A 21,707-nucleotide genomic window follows, 5' to 3' on the forward strand; every position below is an offset into this window, starting at 1 on the left:
TTAATAGATGACTGTATTGATTATGCATTTTCTTAATTATTTTCTGCTGTAAAATATTTAATTTACTAAATAATATTTTTATGAATGGAAAATTTGCCAGCTTGATGACACTGAGATGCAATTTTATTGGTGAAAAAGAATAGCATCCCTGCATCTTGTCTCTATTGCTCAAGAATCATGTTATCTGGTCTTTCATTTTCCATCCGCATATCTGATAAGAATAAGAATCGTTGAATCGCGAGGCAGTCGATTACATCACGTCTGAACGTTATCTGAATACACACACCTGCAGTTTCAGTAGATTTCCCCGTTGGACTCCTTCACCATGCTATCAATCATTCTGGCCTACTGAGGAAGAGAGGAGAGGTGACTGTGTGCTGCTGCGAGGGGCACCTTCATCCTCCAGCAGCTCAAGGTGATCTGTCACGGCCTGATTAATGACTGGTGGTCTGCAGAACACCAGCGCCTCAGAGCCACCCATGCACATAAAACACACCATGCACATGCACAAAGTGCAGTCAAACCTGCTTTATGTCACTTTAAATCGTCCATTAAACAGAAGTGATGATAATCTGATGATGGCAAGCGCAGGTGCACAGTACCTTCACTAGAGAGCGCTGTTGGTTTGCTTGCATGCTGTTGTTGCATGCATTATTGTTACCTGGTTGCACTACTTTACATAAAGAAATAAAAGAGAAATAAAGACATTACAGGAGTCTACAATCCAGCATTTGTGAATGTATGTCAAATGCTCCACAAGAATCCCACTTTAGTTGTATTTTTGTAGTGCTTTAAAAACAGAATTTATAATAATTGTACAGGTTTGCTTAGTAGGATGAAGACTTCATACAATAAAAATGGAAAGCTAGCAGTTAATTGGGAAGCTAACTATGCATTTAATATGCATATGACATTGATGTGTTGAGAGGTGATACCGTGTGCTTTCACATGCACCCTAGACATGTGCAGAAATATTTAGATTCTTCTTGTTGTATTTGTTGATTTTTAGTCATGCAACCCAATGCATATACTTTTATTTAGGTAAGAAAATGTAATGGCCGCGGTTCAGTTTGTGTGTAAACAATGTTTATATGCAGATGCATACATGCATATTTATAAAGATTTTCCCAACAAAATCTCTACAGTAAAATAATTATTAGTCATGTAACATTAAAAAACATGTTTGCATATTTTTTATATTTTTGACTAATCTCATTCTGATTCTAATCAATACCAGTTTTTTTTTGGGTAACATATTGTCTAGTCTTTAATTTTACATTATTAGGATGATGTTTCATTCTTAACTGCTTGCCATTGGTTATTACATTTAAAGGGATAGTTCACCCAAAATAAAAATGTGGAACATAAATGAAGATAGTTTGTCCATAAAAAAGCCAATAGGCTTCTATTTTGTTTGGTTCCCATTCCCAATGTTCTTTAAAATATCGTGTTTTATTTTCCCCAAAATAATAACTTAAATATAGGTTTGGAATGACATGGTGAGTGAATTGACAGAATCTATTTTTTTTAATGGACTGTCCCTTTAAGCACATTTATGCAAAGCAAACATTCCTACTTAAAGGCATAGTTCATCTAAAAAAATATTAATTTGCTGAAGACCTACTCCCCCTAAGGCCATCCAATATACAGATGAGTTTGTTTGTTCCTCAGGTTTGAAGAAATGTAGCATTGCATCACTTCCTCACCAATGGATGCTCTGCAGTGAATGGGTGCCGTCAGAATGAGAACATCATAATTTTGTGGATTTTGGCTTCGCAGGATTATTGTGATGTTTTAATCAGCTGTTTGAGGCTTATTAAGGGAAGGAATATTGACTGCAGTTAATCAAATCTACATGTATGCGAGAACATTCCCAGAATGCTTGTCCCCGACACACCATCATTCACCCCGTACTGATCTGTCCATCAGTGTGTGAAGGTGTGTGAGCTTTGATTTCTGCTGCTTGTCACTTTATGTCTCTCTCTCTCTCTCGCTCGCTCAGGCCACTGCTTTGCTCGCTTTATGTTGCTTTGCCGTGTTTTGCTTTGCTCTGCTGTGCTTGTGCTTGATGGTTTGCCTTTTATTCACGACCTGCTCTCGTTTTTGTTTGTTTCCTTCTTTTTTTGTCATTTCCAGATTTGCATATCCATTCTTCCTACCTCCTTCATTTGCCTTTCCTTCACTGAGAATGGCAAGCGGGCATTCCACTGACAAATTCAGTTTTCTGTACCCAACAGACACCAGTCAGAACGTGAAGAGGTCAGTCTTAGTGCTCGTGTGTGTGTGTGTGTATGTGTTTGTGTTGTGTTGCGTTAGTGATGCTGTGTTCACTCTGATTCCAGCTGTATGTCAGGATTCTGAGTTTGTGTTTCGTGTCAGAGCGGCACACGGGTTTCACCTGCTCGTTGCTGGTTCTGTACCTCTTATTAAAGTCACCGTGAAATGTCATTCATAACCCGTTTTGCTTTCATAATGATGATGTCATAGATTTCCAGATCACATCCGAAAGGAAAATATCCATTATAGAATCAGGGGATTCCCGCTGTGTGGCCAAAAAACAAGAGGTCTCAGTGATGTCACTGGAATAATGTGTATTAAAAAAAGTAAATAGACTCTGATATCATGTTGACTGTAAGCAATAAAGGGTGGGTTTTATCCTAATTAACCACAAATTAAAAAGTGGTATTATAATACGTGTTCAATTAAATATATAATTTATTAAATATACACTACCGTTGAAAAGTTGTCAGTAATATTTTTTATATATATATATTTAATGTTCACAGAGGCTGCATTTATTTGATGAAAAATACAGTCATTTTTTTTGTATTGTAATATATTGTAAAATGTAATTTATTCTATATTTCCAGCATTCATCCAGTCTTCAGTGTCACGCAATTCTTCAAAAATCTTTCTAATATGCTGATTTACTGCTCAAGAAACATTTCAAGAACAAATATAATTTTCTGTCAAGTTTATCAGTTTAATGTATCTTTGCTGAATAATCACAATAAACATGGTTATGGTTGTCAATAGTATTCAAGTGTGTGTGTGTGTGTGTGTGTGTGTTGACTTTTACAGTGCCTTTTTAAACAGGGCTCATCCATAGTATTATAATGTCATTTTTTTTTCAGTCTCTAATTAAGTGTATACTTGTTTATTAAAGCAGTAAGCCATGAGAGGCCATGTGTTACAATGATTATTCGATGTAAGTAACTGATCCCCCTTAAACATAGTAAAAACCACTGTAACTAATGAGCTCTCATGACTTAATTCTGTTTTCTCCAATATTATAATATACTTCTCTACTAGTGATTTTTACATGCTTATAAAATGTTTAGGGCAATTGAAAGCTGTATTCTTTTTGAATCTTTGATATGTTTCATGCAGTATCCAAGTTGGATGTGGTGATCTTCATCTTTCATGATGGTGTTCGTGAGTGTGTGATCATAGATCATAAATCCACTCGCTTTGACGCCACATTCCCCTCTGACATATCACCTCTCCCACACACGAGCTCGTGACACACTCATGGCACATCTGAACACATGCTAACAGCTCTGTGCCCGCGGCCGTCTCCTGTTTCCGTCGTGTGTGGCCGAGGTGCGAGGAGAGGGATCTGACGCATGATCCTCCCCTATTATTCACTGTTCTTCCTCTATTCCTGTCATTCCCCTGAATGACTGACTTGATGAATCCATCAGAGTGGTCAGTGGAGATCAGACTCACACAGACGCACAATGAGAGAGGATAACACACACACACACTGTTTGCCATAAGCATCTGATCACGAATGAAGTCTCACGATGGAATTATAAATCTAGTGCTGTTTCCATGTTTAGCACTTTTTTTTTTTTTTAAGTTACATAATTTGAGATGATTCTTTTTGAAGTCTTGGTAAATATCCATCACATGCAAGATTTTTCCAGACCCTGCAGGGATTATTAGCTACCAGATGTGATGTTACACTCCAGGACTTGTGTTTTCAATAATTAATACATTGCATAGTAAATAATAAATGATAACTGTTTTGAAATTGCTTATTTTGATGGAAAAATTAATGTATGGCTTTGTGGCTTTGCTAATTCGCTAATGGATTGACCAAAGTTAAACTTTAGTGCACAATGAAAGATAAAGGGTTTTTCGCATATACTTGTATACTCAGTCTCCTGTCTTTGTATGCATATGAGAAGTAAAAGTGTAGAGTATATTTGCATGTTTTCAGATGGTGTGTAGAGTATAGAAGTAAAATGATCAGATGTAGTTACTGATTAAACACTGCTCATTCGTTTGTAGTCTGCACCTTTTTTTGAAAGGACTGAATACTATTCAGCAAAGATGCATTATATTGATATTTAAAAAATGACAATTTATGATGTTGCAAAAGATTAAACTTCCAACGCATGCTGTTCCTTCAAAGATGAATCAAAGAATCCTGAAGAAATGTTTTCAACATTGATAATAATCAGAAATGTTTCTTGAGCATTAAATTAGTATGATTTCTGAAGATCATGTGACACTGAAGACTGGAGGAATGATGCTGGAAATACAGCTGCGCATCACAGGAATATATTACATTTAAAAATATATTAAAATAGAAACCAGTTACTTTAAATTGTAATAATATTTTGGAATATTACAGAATTTCTTACATTTTTGAACAAACAAATGCAGCCATGATGAGCATAATGAAAAAAATCTTACTGATCCCAAAGTAACATTTTAAACTACCTCAGACAAGTAAATGGACATTAATGATAATCTAATACTTAATTTGAAACCCAAGGTTTTATCATCCAAATACAACCCAATCATGTGAAAAGCTGCAGTCAAACACATATGAAGGTTAAACCAGGCTTGACATAATTCTTCAAAACCAGGTAAAAGTTGTCTGCGATGGGCTTTTCGTGTTTTATACAGGAAATATGATGCATCATGTACGGGCTACAAATTGAGTCGTGTGTATGAGTGCGTGTGTGTATTTTCATAATTTTGGTTTGTTTAGGCAGAGGATTGTGTTAAATCAACCCTGCTCTAACTCATTCGCTCTCTCTCTCTATGTCTCGTTCTCTCTCAGTAAGAACAGGCTGTCTTCCACCATGAACCCGGTGTACAGTCCAGTGCAGCCGGGAACCCCCTACGGAAACCCCAAGAATATGGCATACGCAGGTATGTGATGAGAGACACACAACACCGTGCTTTAATAATTCATGTCTTACTCCATACAATTCAACAGTGCATGCAACAAAAAAAAAAGATCTCTCATTATAATGTAATGATTCAGCAATAAGAGGACATTTCTGTAATAAGTGCAGTTTTTATCATCACTAGCGGCAGGGTTTGTCTGATGAGCAGGAATGCTGCAGTGTGTGAATTACTCTCACCTCTGTTCTGTGTGTGTGTGTGTGTGTGTGTGTGTGTGTGTGTGTGTGTGTGTGTGTGTGTGTGTGTGTGTGTGTGTGTGTTCATGCATGTAGAGCCGTGTGCATCTCTGTCACTCGTGGCAGGTGTTTTGTCTGCTGCTATGGCAACAGTGGCTCATGTTTGATGTCCTCTTATTGGAGGGATTCTCTGGGTCAATAGAGACTGTTTACATGCCAACCTCTCTCTCTCTCTCTCTCTCTCTCCCTCGCTTTCAGTCTTTTCATAATGCCTTTCTGCCGTTACCGAGAGGAAAATGTTATTAATTAGAGGTTTTCTCACTTAAGATTCAAGTGTCAGTTTTATTTTAGAAAATACTTCAGGAAAAATAAGAATTGAGACAGATGTGACAGTTGTTGATATAAGCTGATACAATGAATGTAGATTATTGCGCAACGTAGTTTGACGGGAAATGAATCGACTTTGGTTTCGATGCACATTTTAAGACATTGTTGAGATCTCTTCTAAAACTCTTCAAAACTCTGCTGCACTTATGCAATCAGAGGGGAGCTGGACATTAGTTAGTTAGCGTAGTCTTGAATTTATTCATTGAATTCATTTGTCAAAAATGACAAATTTCAGCTTTAAAGACAGAACGAATATTTCAGCGTATTCACTTTCTTAGCACACGTTTCTGATCTTGTTGCTAATGATTCATCAGTGCATGTTATTACAAAGAAAATATATATCGGTCTTTGTAATCTTTCATCATAATTTAATCCGTTTTAATAGCAAATATTTATTTCAGTCATTAATTAGGTTATTATTATTAAATGTTCTAAAAAGCTTATAGTCAGGTCACATTTATTAATATAAATGTACATATGCATTACAGGTTGTTTCAAATCATAAATGATGAAACTATTATGAATCCGTTTCAACTGTAACACATTTCTACAGTATTATTCAGCTTAATTTAGTTCAGTGTTCAGTTTAATAATATGTCAGTGTTGCAGAAGTCGTAAGAAGCGGGTGATCTCACAGACTCGCGTTTGACGAGCTGAACCTGCATCCTTCAGTGTTGATCAGATGCATCCCTGGCTGCGAGCTGTTCAGACCTGAACGCTCTTTCCCATGATGCCCTGTACGTCTGATAGCTCATGCTGTTCTGTATGAGAGCCATGCGCTGGTTTTCACACTCATCCGACTGTGTCTTATTGAGACAGACCAGTCATAATGGAGACCATCTGTGCCCATCCTGTCCAATCAAGAGCTCGCCTCGCTCTCTCCGACTCGCTCTGTCCTTTTCTTATGATGGCGCAGGTTCCAGAGAGTGACTTGCATCAGTATGTCTGGAAAACTGAGCAGAAAGGAATCTGCATTTGCTGTCATGAGCTTATGTTCTGATGACTGAAACATTTGTCTAATTTGGTTTATGCTCAAAAACATCAGCAGTGCCGAGATCTTGGGTTTGATTTCCAGCGAATGCATGTACTTGATCAAATCTCCAGATGTTTTGTATTAAAGAGGGTCGGTTTTGATTAGTGCTCAACCAATACATCTCTTTAAATATATATATATATATATATATATATATATATATATATATATATATATATATATATATATATATATATATTATTTTTTTTATCTTTTTAATGAATGCTTTTATTGATCAAGGATGTATGAGATTGATCCAAAGTGGCAATAAAGACATTTATAATGTTACAAAAGATTTCTATTTCAAATAAATGCTGTTCTACTCTCTATTCATCAGAAGAATGTTTTCTGTTGTCAACATGATAATCAGAAATGTTTCTAAACAGCAAATCAGCATATTGAAGAGTAATGAGTAGTAATGATGCTGCAAATTCAGGAATAAAATATACTTTCAAATAGAAAAATTGGTATTTTAAATTGTAATGATATTTTACCATTTGTTTTTACTGCATTTTAATCATATGCATGCAGCCTTGATGATCATAAGAGAAAATTGTGCAAACTTTTGAACAATGGTATACATCATTTAATATCAGTACAAATGACATATATCCACAGTATTTACTCGATTTATTATCTTGCTTAAACATTACTTTATTAGCAAGTACCATTCGGTCGTTAAAAATGGCCACTCGTTTTGATTTCATGCTGTTTTTCAAGATGTTTTAGTGTCATTTCTCAACTGCTGTCTCTTTGTCCGTGTACAGGTTATCCAGGAGGTTACCCTACGACTGCCCCGACCTACACAGCCAATCTTTATCAGACAGGTAGCCCGGGATACCCCCCAGGTGTGTACACACATGCTTTCTCAACGCTGGCCAGTGTACATGGAGTATTACACACTTACATTAGCAAAAAACACATGATGCCGAACACTCTAGTGCTCCATTAACACCTATGAAGCATTAATACATTACACTGTCTATAGCCTCGTTTTGATGATGCTGAAAGAGTTCAACAGTGTTCTGTACTGTAGTGCTGCTTCCAGCTTGTGACGTACATACAACATCTTCATAATTGTTCGAAAAATAGCTTCATTTGTATCCGTGTAACAGTGTTACTCATAAAGCCACTGCTTTGTCTCTTTATGAGCTGCTTCCTGAAATGATTTTAGTCTATAAATCTCTTTGTGTTTTGATCTAGAGTGATGTATGCAAATGACATTTCAAAGTTTTTCAGGTGTAGATCTGCTTCATTTGAGTGAGAAATTCAGTCTGGAGACAAACCAGACACAGTGAGGATGAGTCATGTGAAGAAGGTTGACTTTAATGCAGATCGTTTCCCATTAGTATTGTGTTAACAGACTTGTTTGAGCCAGCGGTGACTCAGCTTTTAGCATGGCAGTTAACATTGTTTTGTTCAAAAATTCAAGCAGACCTGTGCTGTTAGCAGACACTTTCGGATCAGGATGTAAATGGTGCTCTAGTGGATTGGTTTGTGAGGTCTGTGGTGTGATTAGAGCCACGCTGAACAGATGCTTGTAGAATTTCTGTCTGAAATGTTATGACATGCCACCTGCCATTTTCAGATGCTTGTACAGTCTGTCTTAGATCAGAGATCAAGTTGACATTTTGCTGATAGAAACAGGTGTGTGTGTGTGTGTGTGTGTGTATTTCTATTCAGATTTTTTTATGTTTGGTGTAGTTTCTGGCTTTTTTGAATGTGATTTGGTTGATCGACACTTTATTTACACGATCTGATACACTTCCTCAACAAGTTTTTTTGGTTTCCACCCAGTATCTCCATTACATACCATTAAAATACATGTTGCAAATAAAGAAAATAGTCTGTGCCATAAGGCTAGTGATTATTAAATGCTAAATATATATGCTAATGCATATTACTAAATATGCTAATGGTTTAGTCATTATGTTTGCACATTTTTACAAGCTGGAGCGTTTTCATTCATATTATTGATTTTAAAAACTTTTAGCAATTAATCTGCCTCATTTTAGTTATCCTACCGACAAAATCCATTATTTTTTATTATCGATTTTTATGTATGTTATTTTCTCTCTTCACTAATAGAACATTATTTCTATATTTCACATGACCATAAAATAAAGAATAATAAAAACATCAGTGGTGATGAAGCTTAGCTGTATGTATCTATTTTAATTTCTTTTAATAATTACAAAATATTCTCATAATTATAAGTCATTGTCAGTTTTCTAATTATGTTCAGTGCCAGCTTTACATTAAGTGAAAGGTTTTCCCACGTTATTGACGTGACTATAATGGGTTATCAGCTATATTTTGCCATTTTAGTTATCAGTATGGGCAAAATGTATATTATTATCTATTAAATGTATGGATCTTTTAGACCATACTTCCAACAGTACCGTATAATGAAGAATCATTATTAGTATCATAGTTATCAAAATAGATATCTGAATCAGATCTAAAGCTCTGATGCATGCATAACGCAGAGCTGTAATAATGCGGTAAAATCATGTGCGCAGCGTCTATGCGGCAGAGTCCCATGCCATTCTCTCTCTCTCTCTCTCTCTCTCTCTCTCTCTCTCTCGGCCCCTCTGTGCTCTCTTGTGTTTGGGAACATTGCATGAGTTCACTCAATCGCCCCCTCGCGGCTTTGGTAGGATTGCTGCATTGGGAAGAAAAACCTTTTAATCAGTTTGCTGATGCGTTTATCTGACGTACAGCTGATTCCAGCAATCTTATGACAGACAGTCCTCCTGGAGTGACCCGGTGTGTGGCTATCTAATGGCCAGTAGTTCATGACCTCCCTTTGAGGTCCTCTATGTCAACTCAAGTCATACATACATACATACATAAAAAAAAAAAAAAAAAAAAAAAAAAATACGAGTTAGCATTCTACCATATTTCTAATACTTTTTTTTTTTGCTGTATATGTAGCATGACATCACAAACACCACAGATAACGATAACTACATTTGTCCAAATGTGCAGTAGATGTTTGTAGCACACTACATGGAGTATCACACACTGAATCTTCCATTTTTTTAAAAAAAACGTTATGAACCATAGATTATTTTTAACGTCTCTTTGTTGAATGAACTTGGATTAAAGTGCAAATGAACCTTGCTGGGATGATCTCACTAGACTCCACGTGCTGAATTAAAGATACAATATGTTATATACTGAATTGTATGCCAGGTTTCCGTCATTCTGAACTGAATTTGATGCAAAATTGAATTAAGGATAGGAAATAAAGTGATTGGGTCACATGACAGCAATCTAGCATATTGCCATTTCAGATAGAAGTGAATAATGCTTATTGTTTTATATGCTTTTTATTATTATTACTATTTTGGACTGTGTACAGTGCAGATTCCATAGCATTAAGTAAGCGGTATGATAGTGTTTTGATTCTGAACAATAGTGTGATTTATTGATATTCAGTGATGTTCAGTTTTTGGGAGGAATTGAACCATCTTTTTTTAGCATGATTTTTTTTGTACTTTTATTTTTTAAGAAAAAAAATCTTTGTGAATGTTGTCATTTTTTTATTTATTTAAATTTTTTTGTTTTTGAAGATTTGAATGTGCATTACTGTCTTTTTTTATTGCCTTTAGAAAAGAATACCAATGTAGAGCAAAGTGCATGTAGTTTATTGTCGTCTTTTACACAATGCCACGTCCCATATTAGGAAACTAGCTGGAAACTTGTAGTTTCACTTACCTGCCCTGCAAAACTCTCCATGCTTAATTCAGCAACTGCTTGCTTCAGGATTGTGGGTTGATAGTGTTGGTTGCTATGGTAGATCTGTCTTTAATTGAATGGTATTTCTACTTCTGGAAACCTACTTTGGTGTTTCTGTTAATGCAGGTTTACTGATGGACTGAGAGGAGGACAGACAGGCAGTCAGGCAGATTTTGGAGATTAAGATTTGGCCACACAATAGTGACGCATGTGTGTAACCCTTCTTGTGTTGTTGTGTTTGTTTGGGACAGTGCTGCTGGTGAAGCAGGCCTGGCCCCAGACGGCATCTGCTCCGGGGCCCGCAGAAGGCTCCTATGACCTGGCTATGGACGCTGGCTCAGAGAGCAGGCAGTACCAGGCCTCATCTACAGCATTCAGTAAATATCATTACTATACTCTACTGTAACTGCTGTGTGTTCCCTGTGACTCTATAACACACAAACACACACCCTTTCCCCACACGGCACAGAAAGAACACTTGCCCTTATTGTTCTGTTTCCCCTGAGTGAGCGCGCGCACACACACACACACACACACACACACTTTTGGCCCTGTAGGATTTGATCACATAAAGACTTTCACGCATGCTGTGTAAACACACTTTACAACAAGTTCTGTTCCAAACCCTCTGCTGCTTACGTAGGCAACTGATTTCTAAGGGAGCATCCTAAGTCAAATACATTTTATATATATATTTATTTCATTTATTTCATTCGGGGATGCAATTTTCGGTATTCATATAGATTTCCATATTTTAAGACCTGAATTATGACTTGGTAAATGCAAAGGAAAAAAATTACCGTGTTTATTATCATTTTGAATAATAATAGTAATATTACTAATAATTTGAATATTAATTTTGTTTTGTAGTTCAATAGAATTCTCAATATTCAATATATTTTTTATATTGATTTGTTCAATATTTATAATTTAAAAATAATAAAATAAAAAACATTATTTGTAAGTATTATGCCTATTAATTAACAAGCCTATTTTATATTTATTTTGATTTATTATTATAATGGATGATTTTTTTCACATTGCATACTTACTGCAAAATATAAATACTATACTAATTTGGCCGAAAGTGCAAATCATTGAAATACCTTTACAGTTTTTATGAATAATTTTCTATTTTCATTTTGTTGTGTGGTTTTGTCATATTTATTAGTTTTGATTTCAGTTATAGTTATTGTAATGCATCAACTAAATGAACTTGAACTAGCTGATATGAAATAAGTTGAAGTATAAGTATAGTACATTCATTTTGAAATGCAACAGATTTTCTTTTGTGTTTCTTTTGTGATGTCTTAAAATACTGTCTAGGTAGGCAGCTCACTAGAGTTTGTGAGGTTTCATTCTTTCCACAGACAGTCAGCAGGGCTTCTAGAGTTGAGAGTGCAGTGTTAATGAGTGTTGTGGGACTGAATTAGACTGATTGAAAGGCTCAGCTAGACGAAAGAGAGCTGAATCCGGTGTGTTGCATCAATGGTTGATCAAACGTGTAGTAATGTCTTTGGTATGAAGGGAATCTGTTGGTGTGTTGTCTAACTAATAACGCCTCAGGCCATCTACTCTTCCCATATGTGCAGCTGAAGTCACATTCTTGTGCACTGTGTCAACATTTTTCCAATAAAAGCCTAACAGACAGTGTGTGTAGAAAAGGGGAAAGTGTGTGTGTATGTGTGCACTTCATATGTGTTTTAGTTTAGTTTGGCACACTTTTGTAGAATTACAGTGCACTCCATCCTTGCAACTCTAGTGTGCTTTACTGTTGATCACCAGAAGGTGGCGATATGGAGGTGTTGGAAACCGGAGACATGGACAGGAATATATTTTTAGACATAAATAGTGTTTATTCCATTGTTTTGTGGCAGATGCCTGCTTGACCTAATGCTTTCTTTCTCTGTCTACTTCTCTGTTTCAGGATATACTGCAGGAACACCTTATAAAGTGCCCCCTACTCAGACCAATGGAGCTCCTCCACCCTATTCCCCATCTCCTAACCCCTACCAGACGGCCATGTACCCCATCAGAAGTGCCTATCCCCAGCAGAACCTCTATGCGCAGGTAAGACCCGATTCTAACCTGGAACCAGCTGGAATTACTCCACAATCCATGATTAGCAAAACGCTTTGTTTTGACTAAGAAATCCAACTTGACTTATTCTGCATCAGGAAAAAAAAATGTAAATTTCTTTCAGAAGATATGAATTAGTCTGACCTGAAATGACACTGATTTTCAACTCACGTCATCGAGGTCAAACCATAGCTATGCAAGCATTATAAAGTCTTGCTAATAGTTAATGCATTTAATAGGAATGCAATAAAGGTGACAGCAATAATAGCAGCAAATGTGAAATTAAAATTAAAATCCTAGTTTTAAAAAAATAAGTTAATTTTTCCTCATAGAATATTGTTTCACCCAAATAATTCACATCACAAAGTAAAATGGAATGCAAATGCTGTTTGAGTACCAAAAAGTACCATATTTGTTATTTGAAATATTTTTGAGTGCAATAAATGGTTGATGTTTTGTAGTCTGCTTACTGTATTTTTCGGACTATAAGTCGCACCTAAGTATAAGTCGCATCAGTCCGAAAATACGTCATGATGAGGAAAAAAACATATATAAGTCGCACTGGACTATAAGTCGCATTTATTTAGAACCAAGAACCAAGAGAAAACATTACCGTCTACATCCACAAGAGGGTGCTCTATGTTTTCAGTGTAGATTACAGGAGAACTGAGCAGCATAGAGCGCCATCTGGCGGCTGGAGACGGTAATGTTTTCTATTGGTTCATGTCTCTTGGTTCATTTCTCTTGGTTCATGTCAAATTAATTTTGAGAAATAAGTCGCGCCTGACTATAAGTCGCAGGACCAGTCAAACTATGAAAAAAAGTGTGACTTATAGTCCGGAAAATACGGTTATACCCTTTATTTGCCACACATCCAGGCCTTTTGGGATTTGTTCCCATAACACCCACCATCCCAGTCCAGTGAATCATCCCTCACAGGTTTTAAACGTTGAGCCTTCAGCTCCCGTCACCGGTCTTTTGTAATTTGAGTTGATCTCGTCCTCAGGGTGCTTATTACACGCAGCCTGTGTACGCCGCCCAGCCTCATGTCATCCACCACACCACCGTGGTCCAGCCCAACAGCATCCCCTCCGCCATCTACCCCGCTCCTGTACACGCACCCCGCTCCAATGGGATGGCCATGGGCATGGTGGCCGGGACAACGATGGCCATGTCTGCTGGTGAGACGCTCAAAAGTTAGAATATTATTGAAGCTAAAAAAATTATATTTAAAAAAAATGTATTAATATGTACTTGAATGTGTATTAAAAATACAGCTACTACTCCCCTACTTCATCAATAGGTATATTAGGTATATAAACATTATAAAATAAAAATAAGTTTTTATTATAAAAAACAGTAGGTTTCACAAATTATAGAATAAATGTCTTTAATACATTTTTAGTTTATTAACTAATTTATTATTTTAACTATTTCAACTACTGTTTTAGTTCAGCATTAAGGTGTATTTTTTATTAAGCAACATGTATGTCTATGTTTAATTATATATTATTTTCATTATACATCTCTTAATATTTTGGGGGAATTTTATAATGAAAAAATGTTAAATTAATGCATTAATTTTTAATTTATTTATTAGATTTATCACAAGTATTAAATTACAATAAAGCACTATTTATAATTGTGTGTGTGTCTATATATATATATATATATATATATATATTATAAATAAAATAATAAAATATTAATTTCATTAAAAATACATTTTTATTCATTTCTAATATATATATTTATATATATATATATATATATATATATATATATATATATATATATATATATATATTAGAAATTAATAAAAAAAAATGTTTTAATGAAATTCATATTTTATAAAAAAATACTTATTTTATCATTTATAAAAGTTATTTTAAAAATATATTTTTATATTAACATAATTTTTTTATTTATTAATTAGATTTATAAAAAATTACATATTATTACTAAAGGCTATATTACATACATACTACAGGCTCTCTTAGTTAAGCAGCAAGGCAGCACACTATTGTTCTTATTGGTTACAGGACTTAATGTGTTTTGTGTAATAGTGTAATTAAATAATTTTGATTTAAGAAAAAAATGACCTTTCAATCCCTCCCAAAAGGAACACTGCTGACCACCCCTCAGCACACTCAGATCGGAGGACACCCCGTCACCGTGCCAACGTACCGACCACAAGGAACACCTGGATACAGCTACGTTCCACCTCACTGGTAGAGCCCACCTGCCAATCATGTGAGACCCCGCCCACATGACTCATTCATCTTTGCTCCACCCACCCAGTGCAGGAGCATTCGCCGACTTCTCGTTTTCTCTCTCTCTCTCTCTCTCTCTCTCACAGATCTGGAGTCAAACATTGTATGCAACTACTCAAGTCTTACATCGGCGCTCTGTGCTCAACAGTGAGGCGCCACGTCTGTTTGCAAGAACAAAAGAGAAAAAAAGTGCAAGGGTCACGTGTTTTTGTAAAAGCTGCTTTTTTATCCTTTTATTTAATTTTTAATTGTTTTATTATTTTTCTTCTCATTTTTTTGGGATGATGTTCTTGCATTAGGTTATTTTAATTCTTCATTGTTCCATAGTTACTTCTCGAAGAACTCCAGAATGATTTCGACCAATCACGATCTGTCTTTGTGTTCAGTATAAACGCTGATGTGCGTGCAGGAATGTACCGACGCAATATCAGCAACACTCGGATCATAATCATCCACTTACGCTGCCAAATTTGATAAACTTTAGATATCAGCACAGGGTTTCGTTTTTTATTTCATTTTATTTATATACAGCGGCGTTTCATTTCAGCCTTCCCAAAGCGCTTGGGAATCATTTGATTTCATTTAAACTCAATTCTCCCATTTCGTTCTGTCATCGATAACAAGGGTGTCTTCCAGCTTGTAGCTGTTCATGTAGATTTGTAAGGAATATATCATTAGTAGGGCAGTGCAAACGTGCTTTAACCTTCATTAGGATATCGAGTACATTCAGTAATCTTAGTTATTCACTAAATAGAGAACGTTTGCGTGAGCTGGTTACTTTATTAGCTTATGTGTCAGGATAGCGTAAGCTTCCAAACTATAACGTGTATATTCGATTATATTAGTGTGCGCGCATGCGCTCACAGTGAATATTGAGGAAAAAAAATCTATCAGTGGCACTTAGCTGGAGCCTCTGGGTGCGATGTCGATCCCGCTGACATCGAACCCGATCGAAACGTGTGCCAACTTTGAGGCCAGACAGGACGGACGCTACTCTGACGGAACGATTAGGATCGCATCCCATGCAAAGGGACTTTATGGTATCGTAGGTAACACAAAAAAAATAAATAAAAAAATAAGCGAATAAAACAAGGGAGGGACGGCGTTCCGGCATTCATTTCCAATCAGCTCCGGCTCGAGAGTGGGTCTAACCCCTGGTCCTCTGTGAATCCTTGGGCCTTTAGGCCTGTAGTTGCACAGATTTTAAGTGTAGAAACGGAGTTGTTCAATGCAATAATACGAAGGGCCTGCTTGAATGGCCTTTAATTGTAATTTACCGCATTTTTAGAGAGATAAAGAGAAAATTTTGATTTCTTATCCCGAGGCCTCGCCTGTATCCATGAATAGTGTACTCAGAAGTGACGTATCGAAGTATTCTATGAAATGTTATCATACCGAAGCATTGCACATTGACAAATAGACATAACGTAATAACCAATTATACGGTACACTCTCATATTAAATGATGTAATTAAGAAAATCAAGCATTTACTCTGCAAACCATTAGTCTTGGTAATGTCTCTGGAAGTAATATTATTGTCAGTACAGAACAGTATCACTCTTTTTGTTGTTTTGTTGGCTAAGCAACCACTATTTCGATATATAGTACACTCAAAAGTGGGAAGAAGCGATTTGTCTGATCTTATGTGAAAGTCATAACGTCTAGTAATGCATGTGTCATGCGGGTGAATGCAGTATAGTGTAATCAGATGGAAACTATGCCCTCGCAAAGCATGGTTGCATCATGTTGAATTGCAGCTTATGGATTGCTTTTAATAATACATTAACATTACAGCACATACCCCTTGGTAGTTTTCGTTGAAGTAAAGGGAGAGAGTGAGGGCGCAGAGTGACTGAATCTCATGGGGAATATGTATGTATGTATATATATATATATATATATATATATATATATATATATATATATATATATATATATATATATATAATTGCATAAATTAAATGAAGCCTTTTTTTTTTTGCTTTTTTTCCTTTTATTTTCAGAATAATTAATTTCACCACATATTGTAATTCATGTAATACTTCCCTTATATTTTATTTATTAGGGCCCGAGCACCGAGGTGCGAGGACCCTCTTGTATCTGCTTTGTTTTTAGGGCTCAAGCCTGGAGGGCGAGAGCCCTATTGTTTTCCTTAGGATTATTTGTTATTATTATTATTATTTATTCTTCTAATTTTTTTCCAAGGTTTCGGGGGCTTTTGGGGTCCTTAACATACTCAAAAACTCTTGAAAATTGGCACACACCTTGGAACCTGCGGCCATTAGGGCCGGGCAGAGTCTGATACACGGGCGTGGCACAGGGGCTCTACAGCGCCCCCTGTAGTACTGAGGGCCATATATCATGCATACTTGCACGTATACATATGAAACTTGGTACATATATATAACTCATCAAACCAAACAACTTTCACACTGCATGTCATAAGCTCCGCCCAACAGGAAGTTGGCTATTTAGGGTTTTATGAAAAACACATGCTCTGGAATTTGATATACTCCTCTGAGGAACTCCACCCGTTCACCACAAAACTCGGTGAACACGATCTCAAGACATTGGGGATGCTAAATTGCGAAGAGATTTTTGATATCTCGAACGGTTTGCCCGTGGCGAGGCGTTGAAATTATGGCGAGAAATGAGAAACAGGAAATGTCTAATAACATCCACATACATTTCCTGAATTTGATCAAACTTAATTTGTTTGTTCGTTGTATGATACCGATCGTATATATGTGACTATTAGGAGTCAAAGTTATAGCGCCACCAACTGGCAGCAGGAAGTGAATCATTTTCAAAACGCTTTGAATTCAGCATCTTATTTTTACTTGATTTGCTTCAAACTTCATCAGAATAATGACAAAACACGGCCGAAGAAAATCTGTTGTGGGGATATTGATATCTAATATAGTGTTGCCATGGCAACGTGTCAAACTTGAATGTTCTGTTCTGGTGATTTTTAGGCAGACAACAAGCTCAGATTTACATGAAACTCGAAACAGATATCAGTATTAAAGATAGCTAAACCATGGCAAAAGCTTTGAAAAGGGCGTGGAAGAGGCACTCTATAGCGCCACCTTTTGTCAAAAGTGGGGGGGTTAGTTTTAGCTACAGACACCAAACTTGGTACATAAATTGTTCTTATCAAGACGGACAACTTTCTAATTCATAGTTATAAGCTACGATCAACAGGAAGTCAGCTATTTTGATTTGAATGTGTATTTTTGAGATTTTACAGTTGTAAAATTAATGAATACTCCTCACAGGGGAAGTACACTATACACACAAAACTTTGTCTACATGAAGAAAAAACATCGAGGAACTTAAATTGCGAACAGATTTTGGTTAGCTTGAACGGTTTTGTCGTGGTGATTTTTTGAAATGACAGTAAAAAGTGAAACATTAATCGTCTTCTATTTTTAAATTGCAGCTTCCAAACCTTTAAAAAACATTTTTCATTTAGAAAACCAGTGATTCTGAGGAAATATGCATAGTTTCATGACTTTACAGCACTGTATGATTAAAAGAAAATTAAAAAACTGTCAGACATCTGATCTCACTCTGTCACTCTGTGTGCTGACTCTGTGTGTGTGTGTGTGAGTGTGAGTGGGGGAGGGGTGTGAGCTGAGTGGCAGACAGACAGAGAGAGAGAGAGAGAGAGAGAGAGAGAGACTTAAACATCTCTTTAATCACCAGAAAAAAAACTGTATTTTAAATAGTTATTTTTTTGTTGTTGTTGCTAATTGTGCTGTTATCATTACATCTTAAGAAATATCTTAGGCCTTATCCTTTTCTGACAGTTTCAGGGATTAAAAAAAATCCTAAAAAACCTTATTTGTGCTGCAAATAATAATTTCAAACTCATTTGATACTGACCTCTGTCACCCTGTGACATGACATTTATTTGAATTTACATAATCTCAAGGATGTAACAGTAAAACTGTTCAGCTCACAGATGAAGACTAAGCTTTAATGCAAGCAGAACTATTTCACAAATGCTTATAGGTTAATGAAATCATAACAAAACACTTTTAAATTATTTAAGGATTTGGTAACACTTTAAAATAATGTCTCAATTGTTAACATTAGTAAATGCATTGGTAACACTTCATAATAGCTGCAATTCTTAGCTAAGCATTAGTAAATAGTCAGTTCATGCTTTATATAGCCTTCTCCCAAAATTAATATTATAGTAAGCATTTTATAAATACAGCTATAATTAAATTGTTCATGGTTTATATGCACATTTATTTTGAGGAGATTAAAGGCTGTAATCTCCCTAAAAAAAATGTAAAATAAAAAATAAAAAATAAAATAAATTAATTATTAATTATTATTCACTTAATTAGAATAACAAGCTGAAGTATTTTGAACTGTATATTAAGAATAATTCTTTATAGGCTTTATGGACAGATAACGTTTTGAGTGACTCTTGAAGGTTCAGCACCACATCCTCTTTTACCACTGTTTAAAGAATTAATCTTACAGAATAGGTGTGAATGAATTTTGGTTAGCTTGAATGGTTTTGCCGTGATGATTTTTTGAAATAATAGTAAAAAAGGAACCAGTAAATGTCTTTTTATTTTTTCAAAGTGCAGCTTCTAAACACTTAAAAAAAAAAAATGTACACATAGAAGACCAGTCATTCTGAGGCATATTTCCTCAGAATGACTGGTCTCATGACCATAGTTTCATGACTATACAACACTGTATGGATGATAGAAAATTAAAAAAAACTATCATACATCTGATGTCACTCAGTCCCACTGTCACTGTGGGTAATGTGTGTGTGTGTGTGTGTGTGTGTTAAGTGAATTAGGTGTGAAACTATCAGGGTGCATTTAGTCTCCAGCGCCAACATTTTACAGAACTGCCACTTTCCTGGAGTCTCCAGAATTACTCGGTGTCAGGCTCTGAGAGACTTAAGATTCCAAAAAATGATTTAATTAGAATACCATGAAGTATTGTGAAATACTATATATTAAGTCTTTATATATAGGCTTTATGAACAGATTAGAGTGACTCGTGAAGGACCAGCACCACCTCCTCTTGTTCGATGGTTTGAGGAATATATCTTCCAGAATCCAGGATTAAGATTTAGGAGCTCATTTTTATTCCACCTCCTTTCCTGAAAAGTCTGTCTTGCAGAATTGACTAAAAATTAATCTTCACATTAATTCCTAATTATTTTGCAATTCTTTTTGTCAGTTCTTCTTGACCTGCTTTTTTCTTCTTCTTTTCTGACCTCATGACCCAGTCAGTATTTTTTGTACAATGGTCAAGTCTTAACTTATCCATTTCTGTATTGCATTTGTGTTTGATATTTCTCATGGGTATTTCATAATTTTCGACCTTACAGTTTGAGTTAAAAGTCTATTTTAGCGCATTTCATCTGTAAAAGAAAACATGCCTAATAATTCTGCACACATGAATATAAGGAGTTTTTCTCTTCCAGCTTTCCTGGACTATTGTATAGTACTCATAAATGATTAAATAAAAAATAATGGTAGTTATTAAGATTTATATGGTTAGGAATTGGTAAAATGTGCTTGGAAAAAAATCACAATAAAACAATGTTTTAATGTTTAAGTTTGGAATATTAACTGACGTGAATGAATGCTATATAAATATTGTTCATGTTAACATAATGTTTATGAATGGAATCTTATTGTAAAGTGTTACTAAAGTTATACATATATATTGTTCTGTGAATGTGATTTTAAAGTCTAGATGATTCGGATTAACCCTTTAACTGCCATATCCTTTAAAACCTCACTGCCAGAGGGATATTGTGAATGCATGTGCCCGCTGGGCACAGTTTACCTGATGCCACCGGGGTGGTGATGGCATTGGTGGCTTGAGCCCGCCATCGCTGCTTGCAGCTATATTTTATTATTATTATTCTTCTTCTTCTTCTTCTTCTCCCGAATGAATCGCATTTTTGAGGGCTTTAACATGCTCAAAAAGTCATGAAACTTTGCACACTCGTCAAACCTGGTGAAAATTTTCGTCTGATATAGGATTCAGAAGAGGGTGTGGCAAAATGGCTCGACAGCGCCACCTATACCAAGAAAATCAACAGCCTTCCAGCTATGTTTCACGTACATGCACGAAAATTGGCACACATATGTAACACACCAATACCTACAAAAAAGACTCTTGGAGCGAAATTCTAAACCCAACAGGAAGTCGGTTATTTTTAATATTATGAGCATATTTTGTGTAATTTTGGTCATTTCCATGTGTTGTATTTTAACGAACTCCTCCTAGAGAGTTCTTCAAATCAACACCAAATTTGGTATGCCTAATCTAAAGGCCTTTGCGATGTTAAATTGCGAAGATCCTGACTTTTCGTTGAAGGGCGTGTCCGTGGCGGCCTGTCGAATTTCGATGATTCGCCATGAAAAATGAAGTTGCTATAACTCACACATACAATGACCAATCTGCCCCAAACTTCACATGTTTGATGAGACTCCGAACCTGAACAGATTGACATGCCCATATTCAGTTATAGTCATAGCGCCACCTATTGGCAACAGGAAGTGACATATTTTACGCTGCGACGAACTACTCCTAGAAATTTTATGACATCAATGTATTTTTTGTGGTCAGTCTAATCTAAAGGCCTGTGCGATGTTCAGTTGTGAAGATCTTGAGTTTTCGTTAAAAGGCTTGTTCATGGCGCCGCGACGAAGTTCGATGTCTCGCCATGCGAATAAAAGATGTTATAACTCAGGCATAAGATGTCCGATCTTCCCCAAACTTCACATGTGTGATAAGAGTCCTGGCCTGAACAG

The 21,707-nt window shown here is 35.9% G+C and overlaps 1 protein-coding gene across 3 annotated transcripts in view; it reads left to right on the forward strand.

Moving 5' to 3' along the window:
* LOC113077132 (protein FAM168A-like) overlaps nucleotides 1–16,320 on the forward strand; it is a 30,250-nt gene extending 13,930 nt beyond the window's left edge. Inside the window, exons 2-9 of one of the 3 annotated variants that reach the window (XM_026249586.1) lie at nucleotides 2,137–2,259; nucleotides 5,078–5,169; nucleotides 7,569–7,649; nucleotides 10,797–10,922; nucleotides 12,473–12,615; nucleotides 13,631–13,805; nucleotides 14,747–14,877; nucleotides 14,984–16,320. In XM_026249586.1, coding sequence (XP_026105371.1) covers nucleotides 2,189–2,259; nucleotides 5,078–5,169; nucleotides 7,569–7,649; nucleotides 10,797–10,922; nucleotides 12,473–12,615; nucleotides 13,631–13,805; nucleotides 14,747–14,859 — 801 coding nt within the window. In that variant the 5' untranslated portion in view covers nucleotides 2,137–2,188 and the 3' untranslated portion in view covers nucleotides 14,860–14,877; nucleotides 14,984–16,320. The remainder of the gene's footprint in view (nucleotides 1–2,136; nucleotides 2,260–5,077; nucleotides 5,170–7,568; nucleotides 7,650–10,796; nucleotides 10,923–12,472; nucleotides 12,616–13,630; nucleotides 13,806–14,746; nucleotides 14,878–14,983) is intronic. The other 2 variants (XM_026249587.1, XM_026249588.1) reach the window with 2 other exon arrangements.
* The last annotated feature ends 5,387 nt before the right edge of the window (nucleotides 16,321–21,707 follow it).

This window comes from Carassius auratus, unplaced genomic scaffold (genome assembly GCF_003368295.1).
Source record: "Carassius auratus strain Wakin unplaced genomic scaffold, ASM336829v1 scaf_tig00021643, whole genome shotgun sequence".
In the NCBI taxonomy this organism is placed as follows: domain Eukaryota; kingdom Metazoa; phylum Chordata; class Actinopteri; order Cypriniformes; family Cyprinidae; genus Carassius; species Carassius auratus.